The 26,433-nt window shown below is 48.1% G+C and overlaps 1 protein-coding gene across 7 annotated transcripts in view; it reads right to left on the reverse strand.

Moving 5' to 3' along the window:
* Positions 1 to 18,735: 18,735 nt before the first annotated feature.
* ARMC9 (armadillo repeat containing 9) overlaps positions 18,736 to 26,433 on the reverse strand; it is a 59,734-nt gene continuing 52,036 nt past the window's right edge. For 4 of the 7 annotated variants that reach the window (XR_005602653.1, XR_005602651.1, XR_005602652.1 and 1 more), the window contains 3 exons: positions 23,038 to 23,210; positions 22,593 to 22,704; positions 18,736 to 19,773 (listed from right to left, as the gene is read on the reverse strand). Coding sequence is in view for 3 of the 7 variants with exons in the window: in XM_039556982.1 (XP_039412916.1) it covers positions 19,751 to 19,773; positions 23,038 to 23,210 (196 nt within the window). In the remaining 4 variants the exon portion in view is untranslated. The remainder of the gene's footprint in view (positions 19,774 to 22,592; positions 22,705 to 23,037; positions 23,211 to 26,433) is intronic. The other 3 variants (XM_039556982.1, XM_039556981.1, XM_039556980.1) reach the window with 1 other exon arrangement.

Genomic DNA, 26,433 nt, shown 5'->3' on the forward strand with positions numbered 1-26,433 from the left:
ACTGAGCATCATCTTGACCAGAACAGGTTGTAAGGACTCACCTCATCCCTGAAGCACAGGGATGGTAGATGCATGCCAGCCCATGGCTGGGAATTCACCTCACTCTGCAAAGAGGGGTTCACAGTGGAGGAGGACCCCACTGGAGAATGGCCCTTGCACAAACAGGCACAAAGGGATGCGAACAGGAAAGCCCTGAGAGTGCAACCACCATTAGATCCTTGCAACTTGCCCTGGGACCATGATGGGGACAGAGATGGAAGCATCCGCTCATGGGGAGCTGCAGCAAATCCCAAAACACAGCCCTGGGGTGACGGCAGCCATTCCAGGGCACCCAGCAGCTGTGGGTGTGTGACAGTCTCCCAGGGCTCTGTGGATCCCCTGGCATCAGCACATCCAGCCGGCAAGCCCAGGGCTGGCTGTGGTGCAGCCTGAGGGCTGTGCTTGCTCCAGCATGGAAGTGGCACTGCTGCAGGGCAAGGAGGCCTCCTGGCAGCCTGGGGCAGGGAGCTCTGCCAGCCCTGCTCCCAGCCTCCCGCCTCTCTGACAGCTGCTTCCGTGCAGGAAAGCTGTAGGGCTGCAAGCACAGGACTTCCCGGATGATTCCATGCTGCTCTGCAGAGTTTTGGCTCAAATAACCCCCCCCTGTGTGGGAAAGATGCACATCCTACTGCATGAGAGCAGCAGGGTGTGATGGCTGCACAAAGCTTTACCTCTGATTAAAGACTCAAATCCTGTCAGGTCTGGGGCTCCTGATGCCTGGGATAAGCACTGTCTTGGGCATCTGTGGCACTGCCAGCTCCTGTTCCAAGGATGAATCTGAAAATGAAGCAGAATTGTTTATGATTTTTTTCATCATTACATAGAAAAGTTTAGGACAAAACTAAGTTTTCATGCTCTTCAGATTTGCCCTGGGAAAGCAGGAAGAACAAAATGCAACTGAAAGCGTATTTCTTTAAAAAAGTCTTACTCCACACACATTCCCTTTGCCTCTTTCCAGCACCCAGCAAGAACAGGTTTTACATGAGCAGCCACAACCACTCTGCTGAGAATGAAACATGAAAAAGAGAAACCTGAATATTTGTGTTCACCCCAGCAGACTCAGCCAGCAGCGTATCCCTGCCATTCCTGCCCAGCCCTGCCTTCGGCAAAGCAGTTGGATCTGTAGCCCTGCCCCTCCTTCTCTGCAGCACCCATCACCTGTATTTCTTAGGTGTGAACCATTAGACTGAAATTTGGAGGCACCAGGTGCCTTTTTGGCACTGTGGGCGGAGCTGAGGATTTCTGGATAAGTGCTCTTGGGTGGCAGGTGCTGCTTGGGCATGGAAAAGCCAAGTTCCTCTGCCTTGCACAACACCAGTGGCATTTGAGGTGTACCAGGCCACTGCAGCCCTGGGAGAGCTGGCAGGGCACCTGTGAGGAGTAGCACTTGAACACACTGTCTTTGCATTGGATGGGGATGCAGAAGGGAAGACAATGCACAGACCTTCCTGGGTGACACCCGAGTCACAGCCAGGGTGACACCAGCTCCTGGTGGCATCTGATGGCTCCTGGGACCCATTTGGAGAGAGCCAGTCCCTGTGCCACACACTCACCCCCCCACCCCAGCATTATGCCAACTGGCGACACCACTGGAGATGAGGAGGAGCAACCTGTGGGGTCACAAGGCTTTGTAGCTGGCATCAAACAGGGCTCCAGGGCATTGTCTGGGTTAAGGGAAAGGACAAGGACTGGGGTGATGCCCAAGTGGTTCATTTAGATGTTCTCAAAGTGAACCACAATACTTTTTTTGTTTCAAGAATCCTCTTTTAATTTCAAAGTGGACCTGAACAAAAATGTTTTTAAAAAAAAAAATAGTACAAAGAAAGAAGTGAGCTTTTCTTATGAAGTTTATGTAATCCCAGAAGACTGGCTAGTGGCAGATTGACCCAGCCAGCATTTTCCCACTGATGGTTTGGAGTTTGTTTCACTGGGGAAAGCTGCACGGGTTTCTTTGATATGGTTCTTTTTTGGGGGATGTGTGTGTTGTTTTCTGATTTATTTTCATTCCAGCAAATTATACATACACAGAAAAAACTCTCACTTCTTCCAGGAACTCTCACACCTCCTGACCACTTGTGCCAACACTGTGGTCCCTGGGCTGGGTTTCCCACACAAGCCAAGGTCCTGTTGCCCTGCAGAGACACACAAACCAGCCCTCTCCTCCCCAGACCTCTGAGCGCCTGGAGCAGGACCAAGGGCTCAGCCTGACCCAAGACCAGCTGCACAGGGTGGCCACACTTTTAGGTTTTTCCTTGTTAAACCACTCACGTGTGGTGTACCCTGGAGCAGGGAGGGAGGTCAAGGCTGCAATATGTTTGGCTGAGCCAGACTTGCACCACATCAAGACTTTGCACACACTCAGGAGCAAACATCCTGGATGTGATAGGACAGGGAATGTTCCTTTCTCCTTCCACATTTGTTTTCTAAGCACTTTTTATGATGCTGCGGTAAAGAGTAACCCTGTGGACGCGCCCATCACCACGGCTCTCACGTGGGATGCTGGGAGCTGTGATCAGGACCGGCTCTGCCTCAGTCCCAGGGAAGGTCCCCCAGGCAGTTGGGATTAATTATTAACCTTATTTGTTGCTGCATCTTGGAAGGTGAAGCAGACGTCATGGACTGACCAGTCTGACGTGGGACACCAGGAAAGACCTCCACCCCCACAGAAAGCTGCCTCTACTTGCCCACGTTAACAGGGCCATAAACCAGACCCCAGGCGGGGGGTGAGTTATTTTACTCATTAACCCCAGTGCCCCGGGGCTGTTTCCATCCCAGTGCCTCTGCCAGATTGGGACCATGCTGGCTCCCAGGATGCAGGAGGAGGTTTTCTGCCTTCCCAAAGCTGGCTGCTCCATTCCATTCCATCAGCCTCGGTATCTCACACACTGAAACACTGGGGACTGCCAAAACACCTTGAGCCACAGCTGAAGGCCACACCCACTGTCCTGCCTAGAATCAAACAGTGTGGGATTTGCATGATTTCTTCTAAAAATAGGGGAGAAGTGTAAACTGCTTTGTAGAGTGATAGCTGGGCCAGCCCCCGTTGCTCCGGGGTCCCCAGGCTACTGTTGCCCTTTGCAGACGCAACTGTGGGATGCAGCTGGGGCTGGCAGGGAAGCGCTCTCCTGGTCATTGTGCCAAGAGCCACAGGAGCAGGGCAGGGGAAAGCACTCTGCAAACCTGCATGAGCAAACCCCAGGCCCAGACCCACCCAAGAGTTTGTGTCCTTGGGCTGCCCCTTCCTCATTTTCCCCAGTGAAAAGGCCCCCTCCAGCCTTGGGGCTGCTGCCCAGTGAGGATGCTGCCTTCTCTTCCCACGGGATTTAAACCCTGGGACACCTGGGTCTCCTGGGGAGCCCTGTGTGGCTGTGCTGTTGCTTTAAAGCAGCAGCTGGATCCAGCTGTGACTGCAAGTAACCCTCACCGCAGCCTTGCCCAGGCCTTTTATGCATTTTCCAGTGGTTCCAGAGGCGCTTGGCGGCAGCGCGCAGGGGAAACCGGACTCACTCGCTGCTGGCAAGCAGGGATGGGAGGGGAAAGGGAAAACATTTCCCTTCCCAGAGGAACAGGGGGAGCCCAATGCTGTGGCTTGGGCAGCGGGCACAGAGGGGGCAGGCTCTGGGGCTGCCTCTGTACGTGATGCAAACAGCCTGAGGCTGGGCACATGGAGCCACAGGCCCTGGCTTGTCTCTCCCAGCCCAGTGTGCCCCAGCAAGAAGTGCTGACCCCAGCGTGCCTCAGTTTCCCTTGTGCAGAAAGCCCCAGGGCCTGCGTTTTTCCTGAGAACCTGTGGTAGGATGGCATCCAGGCACTGAAAAAACCAAACCCATAAGGACATGAGATGGAAAAAGCTTAGGGGATGTGAATGTGGGATTTGAGGAGGGAGACACTCTCATGCTGCCCAAAGCCAGAAAGGAAGGAGAAGGATGGGGTACTTGGCCTTGGGAAGGGAAAGACTTGTCCTGATGCTGAAGGACTACCACTTCCACCCTGGACCCTCCAAAGAGTTGGAGGAGAGGAAACCAGGAGTGTTGGGAAAGCAGTATCATGCCAACAGTGAAATCAGGAGCCCTGCCCACAGAGATGCTCCTGCCCATCGCAGGGACCATGGGCCTGTACTGCCCAGCCCGTGCCACCCTGACTGTTCTGCCATGCCAGCTATGGGCACAGCCTGAAGGTAAAGCCCTGGCTGGGCATCAGCCCATGGAGCCACTCTCCCAGCTCCAGCCTGGGAAGAGCCGGGCTCAGGGTGCCAGCACAGCCCTGGGAAGCTGTGCTGCCTGGGGACTGGCATGAACCCAGAAGCCATGAGCTGCATGGAGACGTGTTTTCCATTGGGCAGGGGAGCACTCGCGGCGTCTCTCATGAGTCAGATGGAAAGGGCGGCTCAGGAATCACCTGAGCCCGGCGGCTGCCTGCCCACGGCCCCTCTCCAGCCCAAGTGGAAAAACGTACAGCCCCATACATGCCTGCTGAGACCCCGAGCCCTGGCTGGGCCCCCTCCCAGGCTGGCAGATGCAGAAATGCTCACATTAGCCTTTTTTGGCCAAATTGGTTTAGGAGAGAGGCAGAGACAACTCAGACATCCCTGGCTCTGTGGCTCTGCACAGCATTAATCATCACGCTGCTGCTGCTCATCGCCAAAACCTGGGCTCTGCTACAGCCACTGGTGGATCTGTCTCCAGCAAGAGATGGAGAGAGGGAGAAGGAGGGCATGTGGAGTGCAGACTTCCCCTCTTTGGCTGGGGCTACTGGACTGAAGCCATGGCAAAGCTCCCTGCTTCTGCATGCGCACTAAGGGAGGGCAGCACCCGCAGTGCCACCCCTGGGCAGACACCTGCTGGGCACAGGGGATGACCCTTGCATGGGCACTGCTCCCCAGCCCAGCTCAAGGAGCTGGTGGGAGAGGTGACAACAGCAATTTGCTAGCCTGGGAGTAGTTGAGACATAAGAGAGCTCTCCAGAGAGGAGAAGAGAGTCGGCACACCCAGACGCATTCCTGAGGTTTGGTTTCCATGGTGGGATGTTCACCCGACGGTGAAGTCATTCTATGCTGTGGGCTGAGATGGCCAGTGAGTTAATGCATGGATCCAGCTCCTTCCCTGATTCACAGCAGGCGCAGCCACAGCCCTGTGCCATCCATTGGGCTGTTCTTATGTGGCTCTGGCATTTCCAGTGTCTTGGTGCAGGGAGGCTCCAGACACCACTGGAAAAACAGCTCCTGCACAGGGTGGAGGACAAACTGATGGCTCTCCTGGGTCCTTCCAGCCCATTTGTATCATCACATTGTGCTCCCATGTTTTACTTTCCCTTCATCCTCCTGCTGTCACTGGTGACAACAGGACAGAAATGCACCACCCTAAGAGGTCATTCCTGCAAGGCCAAAGCTTTGAGGATCTGCCCAACACTAGAGAGAGGTGAGGAAGGATAGAGAACTGGGCAGCATGGAAGGAGCAGGATAGAAAGCCCATTAGTCCTCTGGTCGAGGTGGCAGGGACACTCCCTGGCACAAGCAGCTCACGGTGCCAACACCAAGCACGTGGCTGCAGGGTTCAGCAATGGGGCTCCACAGATCAACAAAGCAGAGGTGTGGTGGGTGAACTGGCCCTGTAATGTCAGCCAGTAAATTGATAGGATTATTCCCAGCCTCTGGGGTGCTTTTCTGCAGGTCTGGAGGCACAGGGATGTGACCGGGCTGCCCAGAGCCATCAGCTGCCCTCCCCATTTGCTCACTGGTGAAACCCTCTGCTTTTGGGCTGTGGCTATTTGTGCTAAAGGGAAATCTTAGTGTGACTTTTCATCAAAGATCAACTCCCTCACAGTCCAGTCAGCTAAATCCCCATCAAAAAGTGTATCTCTTTAGGATGCATCTCCTGATCAACCACCACTGCAGCGCTTTCTGCACACCCACTGCACCGGTGGGCCCCTCCTGCCCTCCCCAGCAGCTGTGGGCTCCAGGACAGGGGAAAGCTGAACCCCAAGGGGCTTCTACTCTTCTCTTGCTGGTGTCTTACATGAGCATATGATGCCGCCAGAAGACAGTAGGACATACCTAATCCTCTGACACATCATGGGGGACCTCTCTGAGTGGTGACACCACTATGTGCAGAGCTGTTTACTTTTGAGATAAAACCAGACCTTCCCACACATGCCTGTGTTCAATTTAAACCAGAAAACCCTCCTTGCTTCTCATCTCACATGCAGCCAGGCACAGAGGTCCTAACTGGGACCACCAGGAAGCCACTCTCCCTTTGGGACTGCCCCAGAGCTATGAGCAATGTTGCCTGCTCCAGGAAGTGACAAGCCACTCTCTGCGTCTGCCACTGCAGGTGACATCCCCGGGGACCAGGAGTTGATGCTGAGGATGTGTAAGGTGCCGGCACAGCCCAGCAGCCGCCTGGGTGTGTGTCAGCCAGACTGGGAAGTGCACAGTCAAAGTGAGCCAAAGAAAACCGGCAGCTCCAGGGATGTTTTGTACCAGCCAGGATGGAGCCTCAGCCCTGCAAGCCAGTGCTTGGAGCACCAAAATGTGACACAAGTCAGCTCCCTGTTTCGAGGTCCCCATGAATCTTTTCAGGGCTTTCCCAGCCCTTCCCCACGCTTTGTTTGGCACCCAAAGTCACATGAAGGTCCAGTGATGGGTGCAGACAGACCCAGCCTCCACTGTCCCCTTCCTGTTCTCATCCCTGACCTCACACAGACACCCAGGTGATGTGGGTGACGCAAGGCTCCCTCAAATCCCTCCACCCCTGGAAACAGCACCTCCCAGCCTCTCTCCTTCCTCGGGCCCTTCTGCCTCCACTCCACGCTAATGATATCCATTTCGCCACCTTTCCCTGGGAAGCCGGCCCCTCCTGCGGCGGCTCTCCGCTGCTCTCCTCGCCGGCTCCCAGCTGCCCTCCGGCCCGGGTGACTCACGCTCAGCACACACTGAGCCCTTTCAGCAGCCCTCGGCCCTGAACACTGTCCCAGTCTTCCAGCGCCGCCGAGCCGAGCCCCCCCCCCAGCGCCCGCTGCCGGCACAGGCTCCTGGCCAAGGGGAGACATCCACGCCCTCCCTGAGAGAGAGCCTTTCATGGCTCGGAAGCCAAAGACCTTCCTGGAGTAATCGAGGCCAGGATGAGGCACAGGCAAGAGCTCGACCGAATGGGATGGACACGCAGCCTGGGTCGCTTTGAGCAACAGCCAGCAGTTAAAAAAAATAAATAGATGTATTTGAGAAGAAAAAGGTTTACAAGCTTCTAATGGGATCATTCTTGGCTTGGACAGATGAAACCTGTCAGGAATCTTTTCCTCCTTTCTACCTTCACCAAACTTCCTCTGACCAACAGCGGGGCTCTGTCTGCTGTGTGGGGATGGGGCCACAGAAGGGGCTTCTCTGTTCCCCAGCTCCCAAACTAGCAGGGGGGTGGACACCACCATCCAAACTGCCCCCTCACCTGGAAACCTTTCAAAATCCTCCATCAGAGGAGCTGCTGGAAAAGCCACTTGCACTTTCTCAGGGCCAGGGCTGGAGCCACACTGCTGCAGGGCAGCACCAACCCCTGCGCTGCTCTGGGTCCTGCTTGTGCAAGGGGACTTGCTGCCCTCCCCAGAGTCTTGTGTCTAATGGCCAGGGTGCTGGAGCCTGGGAGAAAGTCCATGCATGGAGTTGTAGGGGAGGGTTGTGCTCAGGTGTACCCATAAAAGAGCCTCACCACAGCTTAACACCAGGGCTTTTCAGCAGTACGGCCTCTCCAGCAAGGCATGCGTGCCTCAGGGGACACAAAGAGCAAGGTGAACTCTTGTGACCCTGGGTGATACAGTGGGATGTGCACAAACACAGCGTCAACCTCCGGGCATGAGACTGCATGAGGATCTTCTGCCTCTTTCCTTCCTGCCTCTTGCTTCGTTTTTCATCTGTCATTTTCTGCTCAGTTTGCCAGAACGCCCAAAATACCTGACAAAACATTCTCCTCCATCTGTCCAGGGAGATCAGCTCTCAGTGCAGGGGACTAAGGGGTCTCACTTCACCCTCACACTGTGGGCAGTGTGGCAGAGTCACCAGTGTAGCTGAAGCTGTGCTGATTTACACCTGTGGAGCATTTGGACCCACACCAAGCTCAGCTCTGGGTTTGGGAACAGGGTTCATGGGAAAAACCTACAACCCTGACTGTGCTACACTGCAAGAGGCAGCTGAACAGGCTCAAGGGGAATCTCTACCAGGGTTTTGCTACTGACGGTCAGACAAACCTCTGCTCTTGCCCAGGCGTTTCTCCTTGGAGGGGTTTTTTGTCCTCTTCCACAAGTAGGGCCAGAGAGGGGAAATCTCAAAACCTTGGTGGGAGGAATGCGGTAGCTGAAGGGCTGAGATGGCATCGCAGTCACCCTCCCCTCTGGGCACTCGCCAGGTTTCGGTAGCAGTGAAGTCCCTCTTCAGCTCCTATCGCAAATGAAACCACCACAACAAATGAGTGAGTTTTATAAGCCTGGGAAGAGGCATGAGGGTTTTGCAAGCTGTGCTTAACCTGGGAAAGGTCACCTGGAAACTGCACTCCTGCCTGTGGGGTGAAGCCATGTATGTGTGGACACCAGCACTGGCTGCCCCAGGGGAAGGACGTGTCTCATCACCAGACACTGCACGATGCTGTGGTGAGCACAGCCGATGGACTCCAACTGCCTTGGAGCAGAGAGCGAGTGCTGCTGCATCAGGCTGCAGAAACCTTTTCCACTCCTTCTCTCCTCAGTTATCCTTCCAACATGGCCTGGTTTTGTTAAGGATCGGGGGGATGGATCCTATGAACCCCTTAGCACAGCCCAAGGAGTGTGTGGGGAGGACAAGACCCAGCTTTCAGGGCAATGGCAGCTGTGCCAGATACTATGATGCTGAAGGGGCGTGGTGGCAGCCACAGGGGACAGTTCCCAGATGAGGTTGAAATATATATGGATCCCTGAGATTCCTAGAGCCCACAGGGACCCCATTTCCCAGGCTCAGTGTTGCTGAAGTGGAGGAAGGGCCAGTGAACATTTCCCATGCCCAAGCCCTGCAGGGCACTGTGTGCTGGGGTCAGCAGGGAAGGAGAGGAGCCCTGCCCCTGCAGGCAGCTCTGTTCTGGGCTGGTCCCAAATCCCAGGTGGGTCCTTGTCCACTGGAACAATCTGCTCACAGGGCTGACGCAAATATCTCCGCTGCTCCTGTTGGCTGTGGGGTCACCCATCCAGCGGCAGAGCCTTGGGCCAAGCTGCAGCGCTGCCAGCAACATTATCTTCATTGCTTGCAAAGGGAGAACCAACATATTTCACACCCAGGAAACACAGAGATTCTTTTCTCAATAATCTGGAAAAGCAATTGATATATGTGTGGAGGAAGGGGAGAGGCAGAAGAAGGTATTTATGGAGCTTTTATTCGTCACTGGTTCCTGCAGGGCCAGGCTGGACAGCTCAAACCTGCTTGCACCCGCTCCTTTGTGGCAGAATATATTGTTTGAGTAAAACCCAATACCAGCAAACTCACTGATGCAACAGAAACCTGACCAGATGCTGCCTATGCAAAACAATGCAGCAGGAAATGTAAAATTCAGGTTTAGAGCAAAAGGAAGGTGCTTGAGGAGATGTGTAGCACTGGCACTTTGCACCCTATTAACTGGGGGTGGCACAGCAAAGAAAAACCTGGGCTGGGTGTGCACAGCCCCAGTCTTTGGCGTGGGTTGCACGTTGTTCAGTGGATGTGGAGGAAAAGTCAGATCCCACATAAAAGCTCTTAGCTGATGAGGGCGCAGCATGGGCCAAGTTTATGTAGAAGCAGGATCAAAACTGTTTCAATTTCACTGTAAAATTAATAGTATGTAAAAGTTTCCCTCCTGAACCACACCAGTGAGGGAGACAGGTGGTTGTCCAGACAAACACCACCTATTTGTAACCCTCAGGGTCATACACGTTAGCTTTAAACTGTGCGTGGAAAAGAAAATAATAAGAAGCTAGTACTGATCATGTTAACATTTTAAGTCTCCAGACAATCTCCATAAGCACAACACTGCTGCTGTTCCCCCAGCTGCACCCTCCCGATGCACAGAGCAGTCCTTGCACCCTCACCCTGCCCAAATAATTTCACTTTGCTGCAGGAACACGAGACAGCACTAAAGGGTTCATAAGAATCACCCCTACCAACATGAAAAATAAATTAAATAATAAGATTTAAATAATAAGGATTAAAAGGATTAAATAATAAGGATTAAAACAGGACTGATCCTAAAACTCACTCTACCTTTTTGGGGTGCTGGTCCCCAGCAGCTGCCCAGTCCTGCTGCCCATACCCCAGCGAGGCTCAGGGGGAAGCCCCACATCTGCCCTCCTTCTCTCTTGCAATCTCCCCATCTCCCCTGAGGCAGGTGCAAAGCTCTCTCTCGCTGGAAGGAGTTAAAATAAGGAGACACTTTTAAACTATTACATTTGCATTTGAGACAACCACCCGACACAAAGGGATTTCTCAACTTCTTTGTGATGTGCACGTTCTGAAAGTAGGTGTGGTGGTGGTAAAGCTTCCATTCCTGAATCTTTACAGGAACAACTTCATATTGATTCAGCCTTTCCTGCACCAAGACTATTGTATGACCTTCTCCACGGTTAAGCCTAATACAAACTAATAGGTACATACACACCTGAACGTAGGTCAAACTCCAGGTTTGAGCTGCTGTGAGAGAATCCTGCATACAAAAGGCTCTGAATAATCAACCAGGCTGAAATGCAGCTTCCTTGTTGATTTGGTGCTACTTTAGCAAACCAGAGCTTTTAGCTTCTTTGGTTTCTCCACCCTTTTGTTTCAGAGCCCAGATCTGCACAGAAAGCCAGGCACAGCAGCAGCAGCCGTTTGGGGCAGTTACAGCTCTACCGCATCAATTCATGATGAGACACAGAAGAAAAGCTCTTCGTGATTAAAAAACTGATCTCTTAATCCATAGGGCTGAAAAGGAGCCTGCAACAGCTCCGGCACAGTCAGGCAGTGACATCCTGACTTGGAAGAGCTGCTGCAGTAGCATGAACCTTTGCTGAAGTGAGAAGCGAGCACCAGCTCCCAGTGCAGCATTGCTCTCCTCCATCCTGTTCAACTGGGAGTTTAAAGGTCCCTGCCAGCAATTCCCTGGAGACGGAGCAGATGACCAAGAGCCCTCTCTCCTTTCAGGGTTGTATGGCACATCCTCTCAGATCTCCCCACAAGTGCTCAGGAACCCTCAGTTTCTACTCTCTAACTGGTCTGTGTCCAGTAACTGGGTGCCAGCCCCACACCAGCCCCTGCTGCCACCCACCCAGTTCCTGTGGTGCCCAGCTGAGCTCAGAGGAGCTTTTCCCTCTCCAAAGTTGTACTGTGCTTCCACTTCTCACATGCCGTGGCCAGTCCCATGCAAAGCACAACAAACAGACACACCTGCCGTGGCTGGGGCCAGGACAGAGCTCGTTCTCTCTCCAGTAGCTGGTGTGGTGCTGTGTTTTGGATCTGGGACCAAAACAGTGCTGATAAGGCAGGGATGTTTTAGCTGTTGCTTACACAGCACGAAGGCCAGATCTGTTTCTCACGCTGCCCCACCAGTGAGCAGGCTGGGGGTGCACAAGACAATGGGAGGGGCAGAGCACAGGCAGCTGACCCCAGCTGATCAAAGGGATATCCCAGACCGCGTGCCAAAGTGCCCAGCAATAACTGGGAGAAAGAATGAGTTACAATGTCTGTCTTCCCAAATAAGAGTTATGCATGATGAAGTAACTGTTCTGGCTTTCCTGGAAATGGCTGAACACCTGCCTGCCCATGAGAAGCACAGAACTGATTCCTTATTTTGCTTTGCACACAACTTTTGCTGTACCTATTGAATTATCTTTATCTTAATCCACAGATTTTCTCACTTTCACCTTTCTGCTTCTCTCCCCCATTGCTCTGGGGGGGAGTGGATGAGGGCTGTGTGGGGCTGAGCTGCCCCCCAGGGTTAACTCACCACACACCCCAAAGGTTGTGCTGGTAACGCCCCCTCCATCATCTCCCACATGCCTAAGCAAGGACATATTTCCCCAGCAGCTGATTTCCTAGCAAGGACAGGGTATTCCCGGTACAAACCACACTCATAGCCCAGAGAAAATTAATTCAAGGCAGCACGTGGGTCACACCAGTCACTGTGCCAAGCTGCAGGACCAGCCAGCTTTGCAGAAGATAAGGCAGCTTGAGACTTACTTCTCTGCCCAGAGCAACTGTCCATGTTGGGAGAAAGAAGCAAAACATGCCAGCTCATGTGTCATCACACTGTCCCATTCCCACTGCCCAGGAATGGTCAGAGGGGCATCTAATGAAGACCAGAGGCCTCACCTCTGGACAAATAACACTTCAGGGCTGAGTTGCCCTGAACTTTTCTTACTAGGAAATGGCTTTGCATAAAGTACTGACGTTAGAAGGTAAAGGTAATGAGAGATTTTAATCAAGCCCAGCACAAAAGGAAGGCGATTCCTGCATAGTACCAGAGACTCTAATTTGGGATCTTTTTATGATCTGTTTGCAGGAAGAGGCTGTGGTACAGGTGAAAGAAAAGGGGCTACAACCAGCAAGCACCAAACATCCAGCCAGTTTTCACAGAGCTCCAGCCTGGGACAAGCATCTTTCAAAGCCTCCTTTGCCTCTGTAATGCATGAACATGATCCAGCCCTACGGAATAATTCCAATTGCAGGAAAAAGTAAGGCAACCCCCCCTCCAAACAAAACAAAAAGAGGGAGGGAAGGAAGCAGACACAGGAAACTACAAGGACGCTCTTCAGAGAGGCCAGTGCTGCAGGATAAAAGGACAGAGTTTTATGAATGTGCTGAGGTTCCCTCTGAAACTTATTTTAGGGACCTGAACAAAACTTAGCAGCTTTGCACAAAAGTTCAAACAATCCCCTGCTGCCAGCAAGGAGCAAGTGTTGTAGAAAAGTAGCTGCCTCTTCAGAGCTGCCTGGGGGAAGCTGGACTGGGTTGAAACACAGGAGATATTTCCATCTCATTAGGAACAAATAATGAAACTAATGAGATGTAGAGCAAGGAAATATCTTTTTCAGATTGGACTTTACAGATACAGATGTGTTACTGTCACCAGAAAGGTGTCAGATCACCTGGATTGGTTTTGGTTAAAAAGCCTTGGTCTCTGCCCTGTTCATGGACATGACCCAGGAGCCAAATAACTTGAGATGAAATTGGTTCTCACTGCTGCCATTTCTGGGTGACTTGGGCAGTGACACAATTGCTAACCCTGCTTTAGTTGCTGTAAATGTGGTTTCAGAGAACCTTGGGAGCCCCAACAAGGTTTGAGATTTGTGGAAGCTCACAGTGGCTCAGACCCACCTTTCTGCGATGCTCAGCACAGCTTTGTGAAAACCTGCATCCTCACCACCTCAGAGCCATGAGGATAACAAGGGTTAGAGAGGAAACAGCCTTACCATGGTCTCTCCTTGCCCCTGCCCAAAACACACTGAGGTTTTAAAATACAGCACAGGAAAGAGCCATTCAGCCACTCAAAGTTTTTAATCTATGTGGAAAGCAAACCAAAAGTCAGTTATTTCTCTCTGCAATGGCCACGTCCTGAGTTTGAGCAAGATGATGACACTAAATGTCAGGTCAGCTCCAGGCATGCATGACTAAGGACTCAACTGGCCCAATTTTTAAATTTTGGGAGAAGCAAGCCAAATTCTTCTTGCTGTTACTGTGTACTGTGTTAGGGGCTAAAAGCCTTAATTGTGGGCCAAGCTGCTCAGGGCCTTGTGTCACACAAGCACTGAGGCTGACTATGAGCCAGGGGACCAGTTTTGATGGCTCACAACCCATGATTTGCCCCCAGCTGCAATGTGGTTACACTAATGCAGCTGCTCTGGACAGACCCAATCCCTGGATCTGGGCAGGAACAGGACAGCAATGGCTGCTGTAGCATGGAATGACAGGACCCTTGAGAACTGCCTTGTGCTCTGCCAGGGGATCATCGCCTGAGCTGGTGGGTCATGACTAGGAGCTCCCTGGCACAGAGCTTTTGGTACAGTTAGTCAGGGTGGAAATTTTGGCTGTTTCAAACAGCCCAGTTTCCACAGTCCTTGAGGGTGGAAGGGGCTTAATCGAAACACAACTGTTTTCCTCAAGTCCCAGAGCTGCCACATTTCATTTCCCAGCTGCTCACTTGGAAGAGGAGAAATAGAAAGGAGCCAGTTTCATGGAAAATCGTGGTAGGCCACGATCTGCAGAATTAACAAAAAAAAAAGTCATCTGCTTAACAGGAGCCAGTCCCCTACAATACTGCAAATTTGATCCTGGGGGAAAGCTGCTGGAGGAAAGGGTAAAAATTTCAGGGAGACTGTACTGCTTGACAAAGAATTCATTTGGTGCTAATGGTTCTGCTTCTTGCAACAACATGAACCACGCTCCCAAAAGGCAGTGCATGAGCAGACACGAACAATAAAGTGATTTGTTCTCAGGAAGGATTCAACCTCTGCCAGCAGTCAGCCGGATCCAGGCAAGGGCTCGGACGGTCAGACCGGCACACGGCAGCCCGAAGGAGGAACTCTATCACTTGGCACACAGCTGCTATTTCCAGCACTTTCATCCCATCCTCACTCCAGCTCAACTTTTTCACTCTTCAGAGGAGGAGAACTAAATCTGGATCTACAAAGGCCAGAACTTTCCCTTGACATCAGTAAAGGGAGGAGTCCTCAAACTCCTAAAATCCCTCTGCAGGTGGTCTGATTTTCAAATGGCCTCAGTATTTGTAGCTGTCGGTTACAGCCTAATGTAAAAGGCACCTTAAACATCTACAGAATAAACCTTATTGTTTCAGGTTTCCACTACTTTTTATTTGTCCTGTTTATTTGCTTACTCAGAAGAATTAGCTCTCAGCATTATTAAAAGAAAAACAAATAAAGTAACACTTTAAAAGTCTTTTAAGATGAAAACCAGCAAGGCATACTGAAAACCATTTTTGAAATTAAATGCAGTGCTAGGTCACTCACATGCAGAGTGAAAAAAATAACTAATACTCCCCAAATCTGTTGACTTAAAATTATATCAGAATAGCATTTCCCATATTTGAAGATGATAAGAACAAAACACTAAAGTTGTCACCTGGATTTCTTACTGCTTATGTGAAGCATTCTCACTTTCACTGCAATCAATTACTGCCCTAGTTTCTTGGAAACTTGGACCATATGCCAAGGACTGCTGAGAGAACTTGTACTAAAAGGAGGACATGTTCCAGAAAGTTATTAGATGTCCTAGGGTGTGCCACTGAGCCTGTTGTTCAGAAAGCACCAGGTCCTCAAAAAGTGGAAATTTGGATCATGATCCTGTAACTGAATACAATGTCACTGCAGGGTAGAAAGCAGCCTGGAGTTGGGAAGAAAAACTTGCTTTGAAATACCAGATCCCAACTCCTGACAAGATGTCAGGCTACAGAATTACTGGTCTGACAACATAGTAGGACAATGTTCTATGTTCTGCACCCAGAAGCTGATTTCTTTTTAAAGTCCATTAGCAACAGATTCCCATAGCTTGGCCAGAACAGTCTGGTCTTAGTCTGTTTTTTTTGTTTGTCTTGAAACACGTTGCTATTTCTCACCTGTCAATGAACTCTCAAGAGTCTCCCTCCTTTCACAAGTTTCTATGAATAGGGTGGGAAAGTGCAGCACAGCCCAGAGAAGTCCACATGGCTCAGTCAGAGAGGTATTTTGGTACTGGGTTCCCACAGGATCAGTGGAGGTTTGCAAGGCTATAATTACATAAATCCTCTCTGCTTGCCATGCCCACACACCTCCTGAGCTCAGGGGGCCACACAGCACAGGAGATGTCCAGGGTGACTGGCAGGGCTCACACATGGCTTCCTTAGATTCAAGCAAGGAGCACCCCCCAACTCTCCCACATCTCCTCTCTTGGGAAAGGGCTTGTTCCAATATTCAATCAGACTGAAAGCAAGTGTGAGGATGGTCCAAACTGCCAAGAAGTTCTGTCTCAAAGATAAATTCAAGCCCCCAGCTAAAGAGTAAGTCTGGATGTACTTAAACACCTGCAAGGAAGGCAGCAGGTTTGCTTTTCTGCTACCACTGTGCCAAGACATACATGAACACCATGCAGAGCTCTTTATCTCTGAAGTGCTATCTCCACCATCATTGATAAAGATTAATGAAACTTTGTTTAAAGGAAACAACTCAAAGCCAAACCAAGCAACCACTGTCCCTCCCCATCACAGCAGTATTGTCCCTCCCCATCACAGCAGTATTTTCCCTCCAGAGGACTTCCTTGCTTGTCTTCCCTTACACACCTAAATTGTACAACAAATAATACTTTTGACACCAACCCAGTGTCGCTGGCGGCATCCCACATGCCTGGGCTCTCCTCATGAGAGACCACAAACAATGAGTGGTTCATGCCTGCTTTGCAACACTTCTGAGTAAACAACGTTACCTCTGCAGAGGCAGGCCAGGTTGAACTGAAGGGAGCTGTTTTCCACTTAGATGGAGATAAAAACTGCTGCGGACAGAATTTGTCAACAATAAACCAGAGTGAAATGTAAAGAAACGCACACAAAGAAGTTGCATGACCCTCCAAACAAATATACCAAAAAGAGAAAGAAGAAAAACTCTTCAGGAGCATTTTTATCTAGTCACTGACAGATAATTTTAGATCACTTGTACAGAATGAACCCTCTATGCAAACTTCAATAGACTTATGCAGTTAGTCTCAAATAACACTGTGCATAAACAAAATTACACTGAAGATACAGAAGTTATGGTAGCACCACTTAGGACTTTGGTCCCAGAAAAACTTTCCTTGCAGATCCGTGTGTCATTTGCAATAATTGTATCTGCTTTCTGTGAAAGAAATTACAGCCACTCTAAGTGCAATCACACCCCTCCCCACCGGGGCAGCAATTTCCACTGCTCCTTTTATGAATTCCCCAGGGGGCTGCTGAATCTAGCAGCTGCCTCTTCATGGCACATACAAAAGATACCCAACAACTTTTCAGAGCAAGGTGCCAAATTTGCTATGTGTGTGCTACTGACCTCCATTCAGGGACCCTTCCACCCCGAACAGCAGAGTTCTATGAACAAAGGCAGAACAGACATTTTTCATTAGCTTCAAATCTTCTGACTGGCATCACAGGGGCTTTTTTGTGAGTAACACAGAGGAAAGGAGGACATGTTACTGCCTCAGCCTAAGCACATTCATAGTTTCTCTCAGGTATTTGGAAAATTAAGATTCTCATGCATTAATATAAAAATAGTCTTGGATTTCAAACTCCATACTCACACAGCTAAGAGTTGAACATGGGAAAATATAGAGTTCTGCATTGCAACAGGCCTGAGTAAGAAACACACAAGCACACACACTTCAGTTTGTTCCTTTCAGTCCAACTCGGCGAGATGCATTTTGGTTTTCATGAATCTTGATCTGCTGGAGCAGCTGTAGCCACACCTACCAACCACCTTTGGGTGTCTGGCAAGGGGTGAACAAGTTTTTACCTCAACTCATAAAATCAGTGAGGTTTTGGGGTTGTTGTTTCTCCCCCCCACACCCCCCAAAAAATTAGTCTGCACTCAACACTTTTCAAAAGCTGCTCTCCACCTTACAGAATCAGATCTAGCATGAACATAGCATGATCCAACACGAAACTCAGCACTGCTGTAAGATAAATAAAACTCAGCTGCTGGAGCATTCTCTGATATCCATGTATGCAAATGAACTGCTTAGCACTTCAGTGTTAACAACTTGGCCGTTGATGTTACATGCTGGAAAAAAACCAGAATTTCAGAGGAAATTCTGCCTACCCTGGAAAGCCTCTTGGTGAGCTTTTATGGCTGTTTTCCAGTACTGCCCTTTGGTGAACCAGAGGACATTCTCCCATTAGTTGTGTTTATCAGCTCTGAGAGAGGGCAGATGAATCTAAGCACAAGTCAGAGATTTTCTGTGACTTCTTTGTCTGGCATGGGGATCTGTGTGACAGGGGCTATCAAGTGTCTGTAGTCACTTCATGTCCTGTGTAGTTTGGGAGTTAAAGCAGCACCTGTGCTCTGCCTGCTTGGTGTTAGGTCGGTGTTACTGAGCAGTAAATTGTAACTTCCGTATTAATTGACTGGATTTTAAGCGACAGGAGGTCTTCTCCTGCAAAACACCCCCATTCCAATTCAAAGTCTATCCAAAAGGGTTTCCTGAACTTGTGTGCGGGAGCCCTTTCTGCAAACATCTGACACAGCATCACTGATCTCAGTGGGTCTGAAGCAACGACATCAGTGGCCTTGGGCTCTTCAGTTGCCACCACATAGCAAGAGGCCCAATTCAAGGTCTTGTCACAAGCACAAAGCTTTCTTCTGGCTCTATGGAAATGGCTTTACAACTCTACTTTAGGGGAAGGCAATGTCACTATAGGAGTTGCTTTACCTTTCAGGCTGTGTTCCACTTGTTTGTTTCTCAAGGTGAAACTCCAAAAGCAAAGCCTTACCTTCCCCCTTTTCGTACTCATTAAAGCATTTGTTTCTGAAGCCTATGCCAATACACTGTCTGCTTTTTTGTGCATCTCTGCCTCAGCAGCAGCCAAGTTCCAGTGTAAACTGCATTTATGTGTCCTAACAACTGTCACATGAGGGGGTGTTACTGAAAAGCCAGCCCCCAGTGAAGGCTTTAGTGTTTCCTGGTCACTGTTACTGTTGAGAGAAAGAACAACAAACAGCACTAGCTTTGTAATTCACTCGCAGAACTAACTGCTGTTTTTTATTTAGTGGAAGTATTCCTGATCTCTCTTGCCTAGCCCGCACTTCATATGCACCAAAGACCAGCACAAATTCCATAAAGACATAAACAGCCATTGCCCTGAAGATCATAAAAAAAGCAACAAAGACCAAAGAAGATGGAACACAATTACACGTAAAGAGAAAGCTGCTTCTGATCTGTTCACATTCTCATGGTTTCTTCTATGAAAAAGAAGCAAAGCTCTTCACTCCAGTGGAAAAAAAATAGATTTTTCATTCCACAAATGTTTAACAGTAGAATTAAGAAAAAAATGCAGAAAGAAGGAATAGGAGTAATTGCTGCAGGTAAAGACCTCAGAGGTGAGCCTGGATACTGCCTTGGGCACTGTAACAGTGTTTTTCATCTGCTACAGGTCAACCAGAAATTGATAAAATACCTCCTCTCCAGGATCTGGAGGCCAGACAGATCTCGCCCCCACTGCTCCGGGCAGGAAGGCTCTGCACATGTGGCAGACACTGTCCCTCCTCGTGCAGATCCTTTCAACACAGATACCTCCAACCCAGTCATAAAGGCAAAATTTAAAAAAGCAATTGGCAGGCTGCTTCAGCAAGCAATATGTAAAAAAGACAGTTGCTTGGTAAGACTCCTGGGCTGAGCCTACATTCTGTCTCCAAAGGCCATTTACTCTGGCACAGAAGGCAGAGAGCAAGAGTTTCTTGTCAAGGTGGCAATGTCACTTTAGAGTAAACTGTCAGAGAATATCCATCTCCCATGCCAGTCCTGGGCTGCTGCTGAGACCTTGAATTGTAATAACAAGGCCCTTGTCTTAGCCAGCTTTAGAGACCACAGACGCATCCCATCAGATAATCCCGAATCCCTGTGCAAGGCCTGCGATGTCAACAACCCCACTCTCCTCTGTAGGTCACCAGTAAAGCTCATTACAGGAAGCTGGCTCTGTCCTTCAACAATGTGACAGGTGATTCTCGAGGAAAGGAACTGTTCTCACTTCCTGTAGGACTGGCTGCCTGCAGAAAAACAGCAAGAAAGGGTCTGTCAGCTGAAGGCAGGATTTATTACAAGATAGAAGCTGCCTGAGGGCAACACTTGTTCAACTTGTACAGGGACACAAACATCACAAAAAACATGCAGAAAGGCACTTTAACTCCTGATGCTGCAACTTAAAAATGCAGAATGTATTTGTGGCAATCCCTTTTCAGGGGATATTGAAAGAACTGAAAGGGAGTCACCAGGGTCCAGTTGCACTCCTGACAAAAAACATTCCCCATTCTTCTGGTAGAGATTTTTGTACTGCCCTAGCTCCAGTGTGCCTTAGACAGAACTTGGTACACTGCAAACAGCTTCAGCACGCCCATGCAGAGTTGCCTGGAACAGATAGAGAATAAGGATCAGAGTGGATTAAACCATGCAACCATGTCCACAGGGAGCCCAGTTGAAAAGGTCTAAATTTGGAGGTGCCTATGCTCCCTACAGAACCCTATGTTCCAGCCATGCTGCCAGTGTCATCCCTGTGCCAGCTTGGAAGTGGGAGTCACAGAAGATCCCAGCATTGCTGGTTTTATTTGGAGGGGCTTGGTTCTGCTCTAGAGTTCAGCTTAACAGCAGGGGCTGCATCTCGGGCAGGAATCTGGCCCCAGGCCTGTAGCTGCACTAAGTACCTGGGCTCTCTCTGCATTCCTCAGGCATTCCACACACTCCATGCTCCGAGGAGCAGTCCAGCTAGTTCAGGTAGGTTTACATAAAATCAACTTGTTTCCAGAAAACACACCTATAATAAATACTAAAATCAAGCTAAAAATGTGCCTCTAAAGTAAGTGAATGCATCAAGCAAAATCAGAAAGTCAGCTTTTTCTCATCATGTCCATCAGCTATAAAAACTTGCATTTCTCCAGAAATATCAAGAAACTCAAAAATTAGTCTTCCACTGGAACAGAGTCTCTTGATATGTAAAAACCTATATACCTATGCAGCAGGCAAATGGGAGGCAGCAACTGCTGGAATCCACTGATTGCTGGTATCTGTGCATCTGATACCATTTTTGACCTACAGATGAGTCAGCTAGGAAATTAAAGGAGCAGTTCAGACTGCTTCTTTAAGTAACAGCTGAGAATTACCTTTGAGAACCTCAAGTTTCAGTGTAGGTGCCTAAAGCCCTTTTTAGTCTTTTAAAAATCTGGTCCCTACAACCTTCATGTAACTCTTCCCACCTGTAAATACCTGTGTGAGAGGCCCTGCAGGATTGACAAGAACTAAGAGGTGCTCTGTGAGAGCAGACAACAAGGCTGGATACATGTACACAGAGTAAGTGGAAGATGACTTGTTTGCAAAATAATTTCTTTGCTATTTTTAGCAGGAAGAGTTTAACATTCAATTGCTGACACTGTCTCGTGGCACATGTGGACAGATAGAAAATGATAACCTGGAACCCCAAGAGAAAAACTGGGAGAAACTGTAAATGGACACAGAGCAAGTTGGGATGCCTGTTATACATTCAGCTTTAGGATGCACAGACACAGCAAAGAGAAGAGGCAAAGTGTAGAACAAATAAAACAATAAAAGTTAGAAGAGCTCAGGTATCTGGACTAACAGATCACATATCCACGGAGAACCCCACGTGATCTACTTTAAAGCAATTTAAAAATGAAAGACATTTAACATTATGCCACTGGAAAAGGATCTTGCTCCAGAGCCTCCTGAAAGACACACTGGTATGTCACATCTTTCCTAGGACACTCCCTGCCAGGAATGCAAAGCTGCCCTGGAGAAACTAGAACATGCAGAAGATTTTTTGTGTACACACACACACACACACATTATGCTTTTCCTTTCTTCACTAGGGCTTCTTTTCAATGGGCCAGTGCTTTTGGAAATGAATCGAAACAGGAACCAGGGACAGACTCTTGGGTGTTAACACCACATCCAGTCAGGGCAGAACAGTGCTGCTGGTACAGGAAACAGAGCGTGCTGATGTCAGAGGTAAAACTCGGGGCACACACAGCAAAGGTAAAGATGAAAGAGCTGTATTACCTCGGCACAGGAGTGCTGAAGCAAGGAGCCCCCAGGTCAAAACCTCCCTTCACCACCAAGAACATTCACTTCCAGTGCCTCACCAATGAAACCACACCACTTCCCTACACATGCAACTGTGGGGAACAATGAGTGAGCAACACAGAAGGCTCGGAATGCTCTTTCCAGCTCTGTTACTGATTTACTGGGGTATTTAAATTCTCTCCATTTCACTTTTTGCATCTGTAATGAGTAGCTAATGATATACACATATTTCAAGTTTCTTGGGAAGGTATTAAGACTTACTATGTTTTTGTCAAATGTTTCAAGGTAACAGTTACAGCTAAAGAATAGAGCTGATGTTACATTGTGATCAAATAATCATCACTAAACTTGTTAGGATGCATTTGCTCCTGCCATTTTCACTGATGATGGACACAGAGTTGTATTTTAATCCAGCTTTTCCTATCCACATTCCTGGGAAAAAGTTTATTCATTACTAAAGAATGCACCTTTCTTCCCTCTCCACCCCAAAAAACCTCCACAGCTGACACACCACACGTTTACTGATGTGTGAGCATCCAAGATCAATTTTTCCACTATATTGAGCTTGTGTTGCCTGGCTTAAAACAAGTGTCCATCCTTTTCCTCCATCCTCAAGTCAAAGTCATCCTCTCTTCTGAACCCCACCCGCCCTGCAGATGAAGTACTTCTTATAAGGTTTTGCAGGCCACAGCACGGCCATAGGGTTCTTGAGTACCAGTCTCCAGGAGAAAGGAAACTGCTACAAGCAGCACACCATGCTTGGCTCTCTGCTTACCAGGCTGCCCTGAGCCATCTCCTGAGCTGCCTGACATCTGCTCTACATTCAGCTGCAGTGTAGACACACACAGGGATCCGACTTCAAGTTACACAGTGGGATGAGCAAGTGTCTAAAGAAAAGGAAAAACTCTGATGACATCTAGAGAAAGTCTAATCTGAGACTCATAAGCTTCCCCAAAAACTTCTGAGAATTTGGGCCGCTTTTCTCCACCCAGAGACAGGAAAAAGCATGTCTTTTAACTGCTCACATGACAGCCTGGAAATAGGAGCAATGTTCAGCAGGATATAACTACATGGTTGTACATCCTGCAGATGACAAGCACAATGTCATATACTCCTGGCACATTTGTAGCCTACGACTTCATTCCTGAAGACTTTCTACAATGCTCCTTCCTTTCCCACCCCAAGGAATGACAAACAGAACGATGACTGTTTCCACTTACTCTGTCTGCTCCTTGTGGATGATCCTGAGGAGCTTGGATGGCTTGTTTGTTGGGGTTCAGACTGAGAGAACTGGGGGGCAATGGCTGGGACCTTTCCCTTTCTAGGGCTGGTGCTCTGCCCGTCAGGAGTACGAGGGATCTTAGGTTTGCTGGTGAAGGCTGAGGCAAACTCACTGTAGGAGGAGAGGGAAAGGGTTAGCAATGCATGGAGAAATATGTATGCATAGTAAGTCTGCAACCAAGTGAGACCTGCAGTACGTGCTGTGACAGCACAGCCAGTGCTCCAAACTCAGGGAGAGACTGCAAGTGGAAAGGAACAAGGCACCACAGGTACTGCCTGGGACGTGTACTCACTGCACAGCCTCTAACCTGGCTCTAGTGACCTGTGATCCTACTCAAACCTCACTCTCTGTGCAACAGAACTGAACAGGTTCAGTTAAATTCCCTGCAAACCAGTAATTGATCTTTAGCTTGTTTTCCGTTGTGTTTATCACATACAGTGACTCATTCTGGGGTGCAAAAATTACAGACATATGCTACAGCACAGGAATACATCCTTCTAGGGCACTGACACCATAATTTCTTCCAGGTATAGGTCAATCTTGGCAGACATGGGCAGCCTCCCTGGCTCCTGTCTGAGATAAGATTTGTAGAACTCCCTGAAGGCTTTGTCGAAAGAGCAAAAAGCTGTGATGGCATCTATAAAATAAATTCCCTAAACACACAGGTTCCTTTTTCACACTGAGAACATAAACCAGGTGCTGCTATTTCACAGCCTGCATGTGCTGCGAAAACACCATTCTTTAAAATTTAGTCAATAACTGTGTGAGGCTACACTGTCCTTCCTTGCCCCCAGCATAAATATAGTTTTTCCCAGGTACAAAAATGGATGCTACCAAGAAATAGCAAGTCTCTAAAATAATTCTGAATCTATACTAATGTTTGCACTAGTGAGTCGATTTTCTCTTAAAAGAAGAAAAGGTTAAACTAAAGTAACAGCTACGTGAAAACGTCATCATATTTAAAAAGGGAAATAAAAGAGCCAAAGGCAGGACATCGAAAAAATAGGTGCCCTCTAAAAATCAGCGATTAAAATGGAAAGTCCGTGTTATTAGCTCCATCAAAAGAACCCTTTGTGACCATCAGAATGGGTGATTAGGAGGATTTTCAAGATATTTAATCTCCCCTCCTTCCCTGGGAATGCTGCTGAGTCAGTGTGATTAGCCCTTCGATAGCCCTGCTTCACCTTGCAGGGAGATTTGAGCAAGTGTTCCTTTTGTATTTTAAATAGCATTATTGTCTGTATTTTGCATATGTATATGCTAACTATTAAGGGCAGAGACATGCTAACTGCTCTGCTAAGAACCATCTCTGCAGCCCTCTACCTGGAATATTACAAGCCTTAACACTTGTCTCAGCTTCAAAGGAAGAGGTGGCAGATGGCAGCAGAAACATACTGGTAAAACAACACCAAAAAATAAGACTGGCTAGATAAAACCTCAAGGCGTGGACCACAGAGATATTTAAACATCTTTGTTTCCATAAAGTAGTCTCATTGTTACTGCTTTTTTTGTCATTTTACTCACTTTGGTAAAGTGAGTTAGTTCAAGTGAATTGGGTTTTCAATTCACTAGTGCTCTTCATAATCTTATGTGTTTCTCAGGCAGATTAAAAAGAAAGATTCACCAGCCTCAAGGCAGTTTTTGAGCCACAATTGAGAGGTTTTTTCTTCCTTCTTCAACAATAGATAACAAAACCTTGGATCTGTATTCCCATACACTAAAAAAGTGTTCTTATAGCCATTCAGCCATCTCCACAGTTTCAGGGCAGTAACCTCAGCAGCCAGACTGGTGACAGAGCAAAGCAATGCAACCAGAGTCACATCACTTTACCAAGGAAAGAGATACACAGTGGTCACCCAAAATGGTTCACATCTGTGCAAACTCTTCAGGAAAGGATTATATGAAATAGGCTGGTAGCAAAAACCATAAAGTTGAAAAAATTCTGTTGTTTTTCTGAGAGGATGCGGAGCAGATCTTGCTCCCCATGTGTCCAAGTATCACAGAACCACTTCATCTTTTACTGCATCAATAAATAGGTTAAGATCAACAGAAAATAACTAATCCTCAGGATAACCCCTAAAACTCCTATTTGTTATCCTTTAAAAGTTGATGAGTTGAAGAAAGAAGAAGCAAACTCTAGTGTGAGAAATGTTCTTCAGCATTTGGTAAAGGAGTCATTGATGACAAGGTGTGCTCAAAGAAAAAACAAAACAAAAAAACAACCAAACAAAAATACCCAAACCCACAACAAACTCACACAATTGAGAAGAAAGAAAACTGTTAACTTGGAAAAACTGAAATAACTGTCTATAAAAAAGTGCACCACAGACTGGAATTCAGGTAATCAACCAGGAGATGAGAGGACTTGAACATATAATGATGAATTAGACCATTTTCTCCAAGAATACACTTGGACTTTTGGCCATTTTTACCAGATTATCAGAAAAGCAAGGCTAATAGAGACATAAGAATGTCCTGCAGAGTTTAAACTCTTTTTTATCATGACGATACTGGACATAGTCACAACACAAAAAAGCCTGCTTTTTCAGTCAGTCACAATTGTAGACTGAAGTCTGTTACAAATTCATCCTCGATTGGCTAAAAAGCACAACAGAGCTATATTCTCACATGACCAAAATGCAACAGGGAATATCAAGGCAAGACCAGCTGCCAGTCTGACCTGCATCAGCTGGAACAATTGTTTGTTCCTGTGGAAATAAAACAACTGCAGCAGAAATGTCACCACTAGGGTCTCATTCTGCTCTCAGATTGATTTTGCATCATTTCACTCATCTCTGTGCAGTTAAATTCCCAATTTATACTACTAATAAAGAGGGGAAAGAGAAGTGACCACTTCCACAGCCCAACTCAGCCCTCTTTTTCTCATACATACCTCTTCCAGGAAGGTCTTGGTATTTGCCTAATAGTTTTTGCCTCCAGGAAGGAGACATTTCTTACAGTGGACAAAACTATGAGCAAAGCAGTGATTTATTCGTTTGTTTTGCAAACAAATTATAGTCTGCATCCAAGAGTGAAAGAATGAAAAGGCAGGTCTAGCTATTGCAACACCAACATATTAACAAAAGACCCTTGACACAGAAAACCCTATGCTCTCTTTGACTGTGAATGGCTGCATTCCTATATCCGTAACTCGAGGCTGCATTTGGAAATCCAAATTATTACATGCACGCTGAGGAAACACATGATGAAAAGATATGATCTTCCTCTGCAGGATACTGCACCTGTGCCTTCACTTCTATAAAATCCATCCTGAGATTCAGACATACATTTGTGAACAAATATTAAAAATTACTGGGAACACACCTTTATAATA

The sequence above is a fragment of the Corvus cornix genome, chromosome 9, assembly GCF_000738735.6.
Source record: "Corvus cornix cornix isolate S_Up_H32 chromosome 9, ASM73873v5, whole genome shotgun sequence".
Classification (NCBI taxonomy): domain Eukaryota; kingdom Metazoa; phylum Chordata; class Aves; order Passeriformes; family Corvidae; genus Corvus; species Corvus cornix.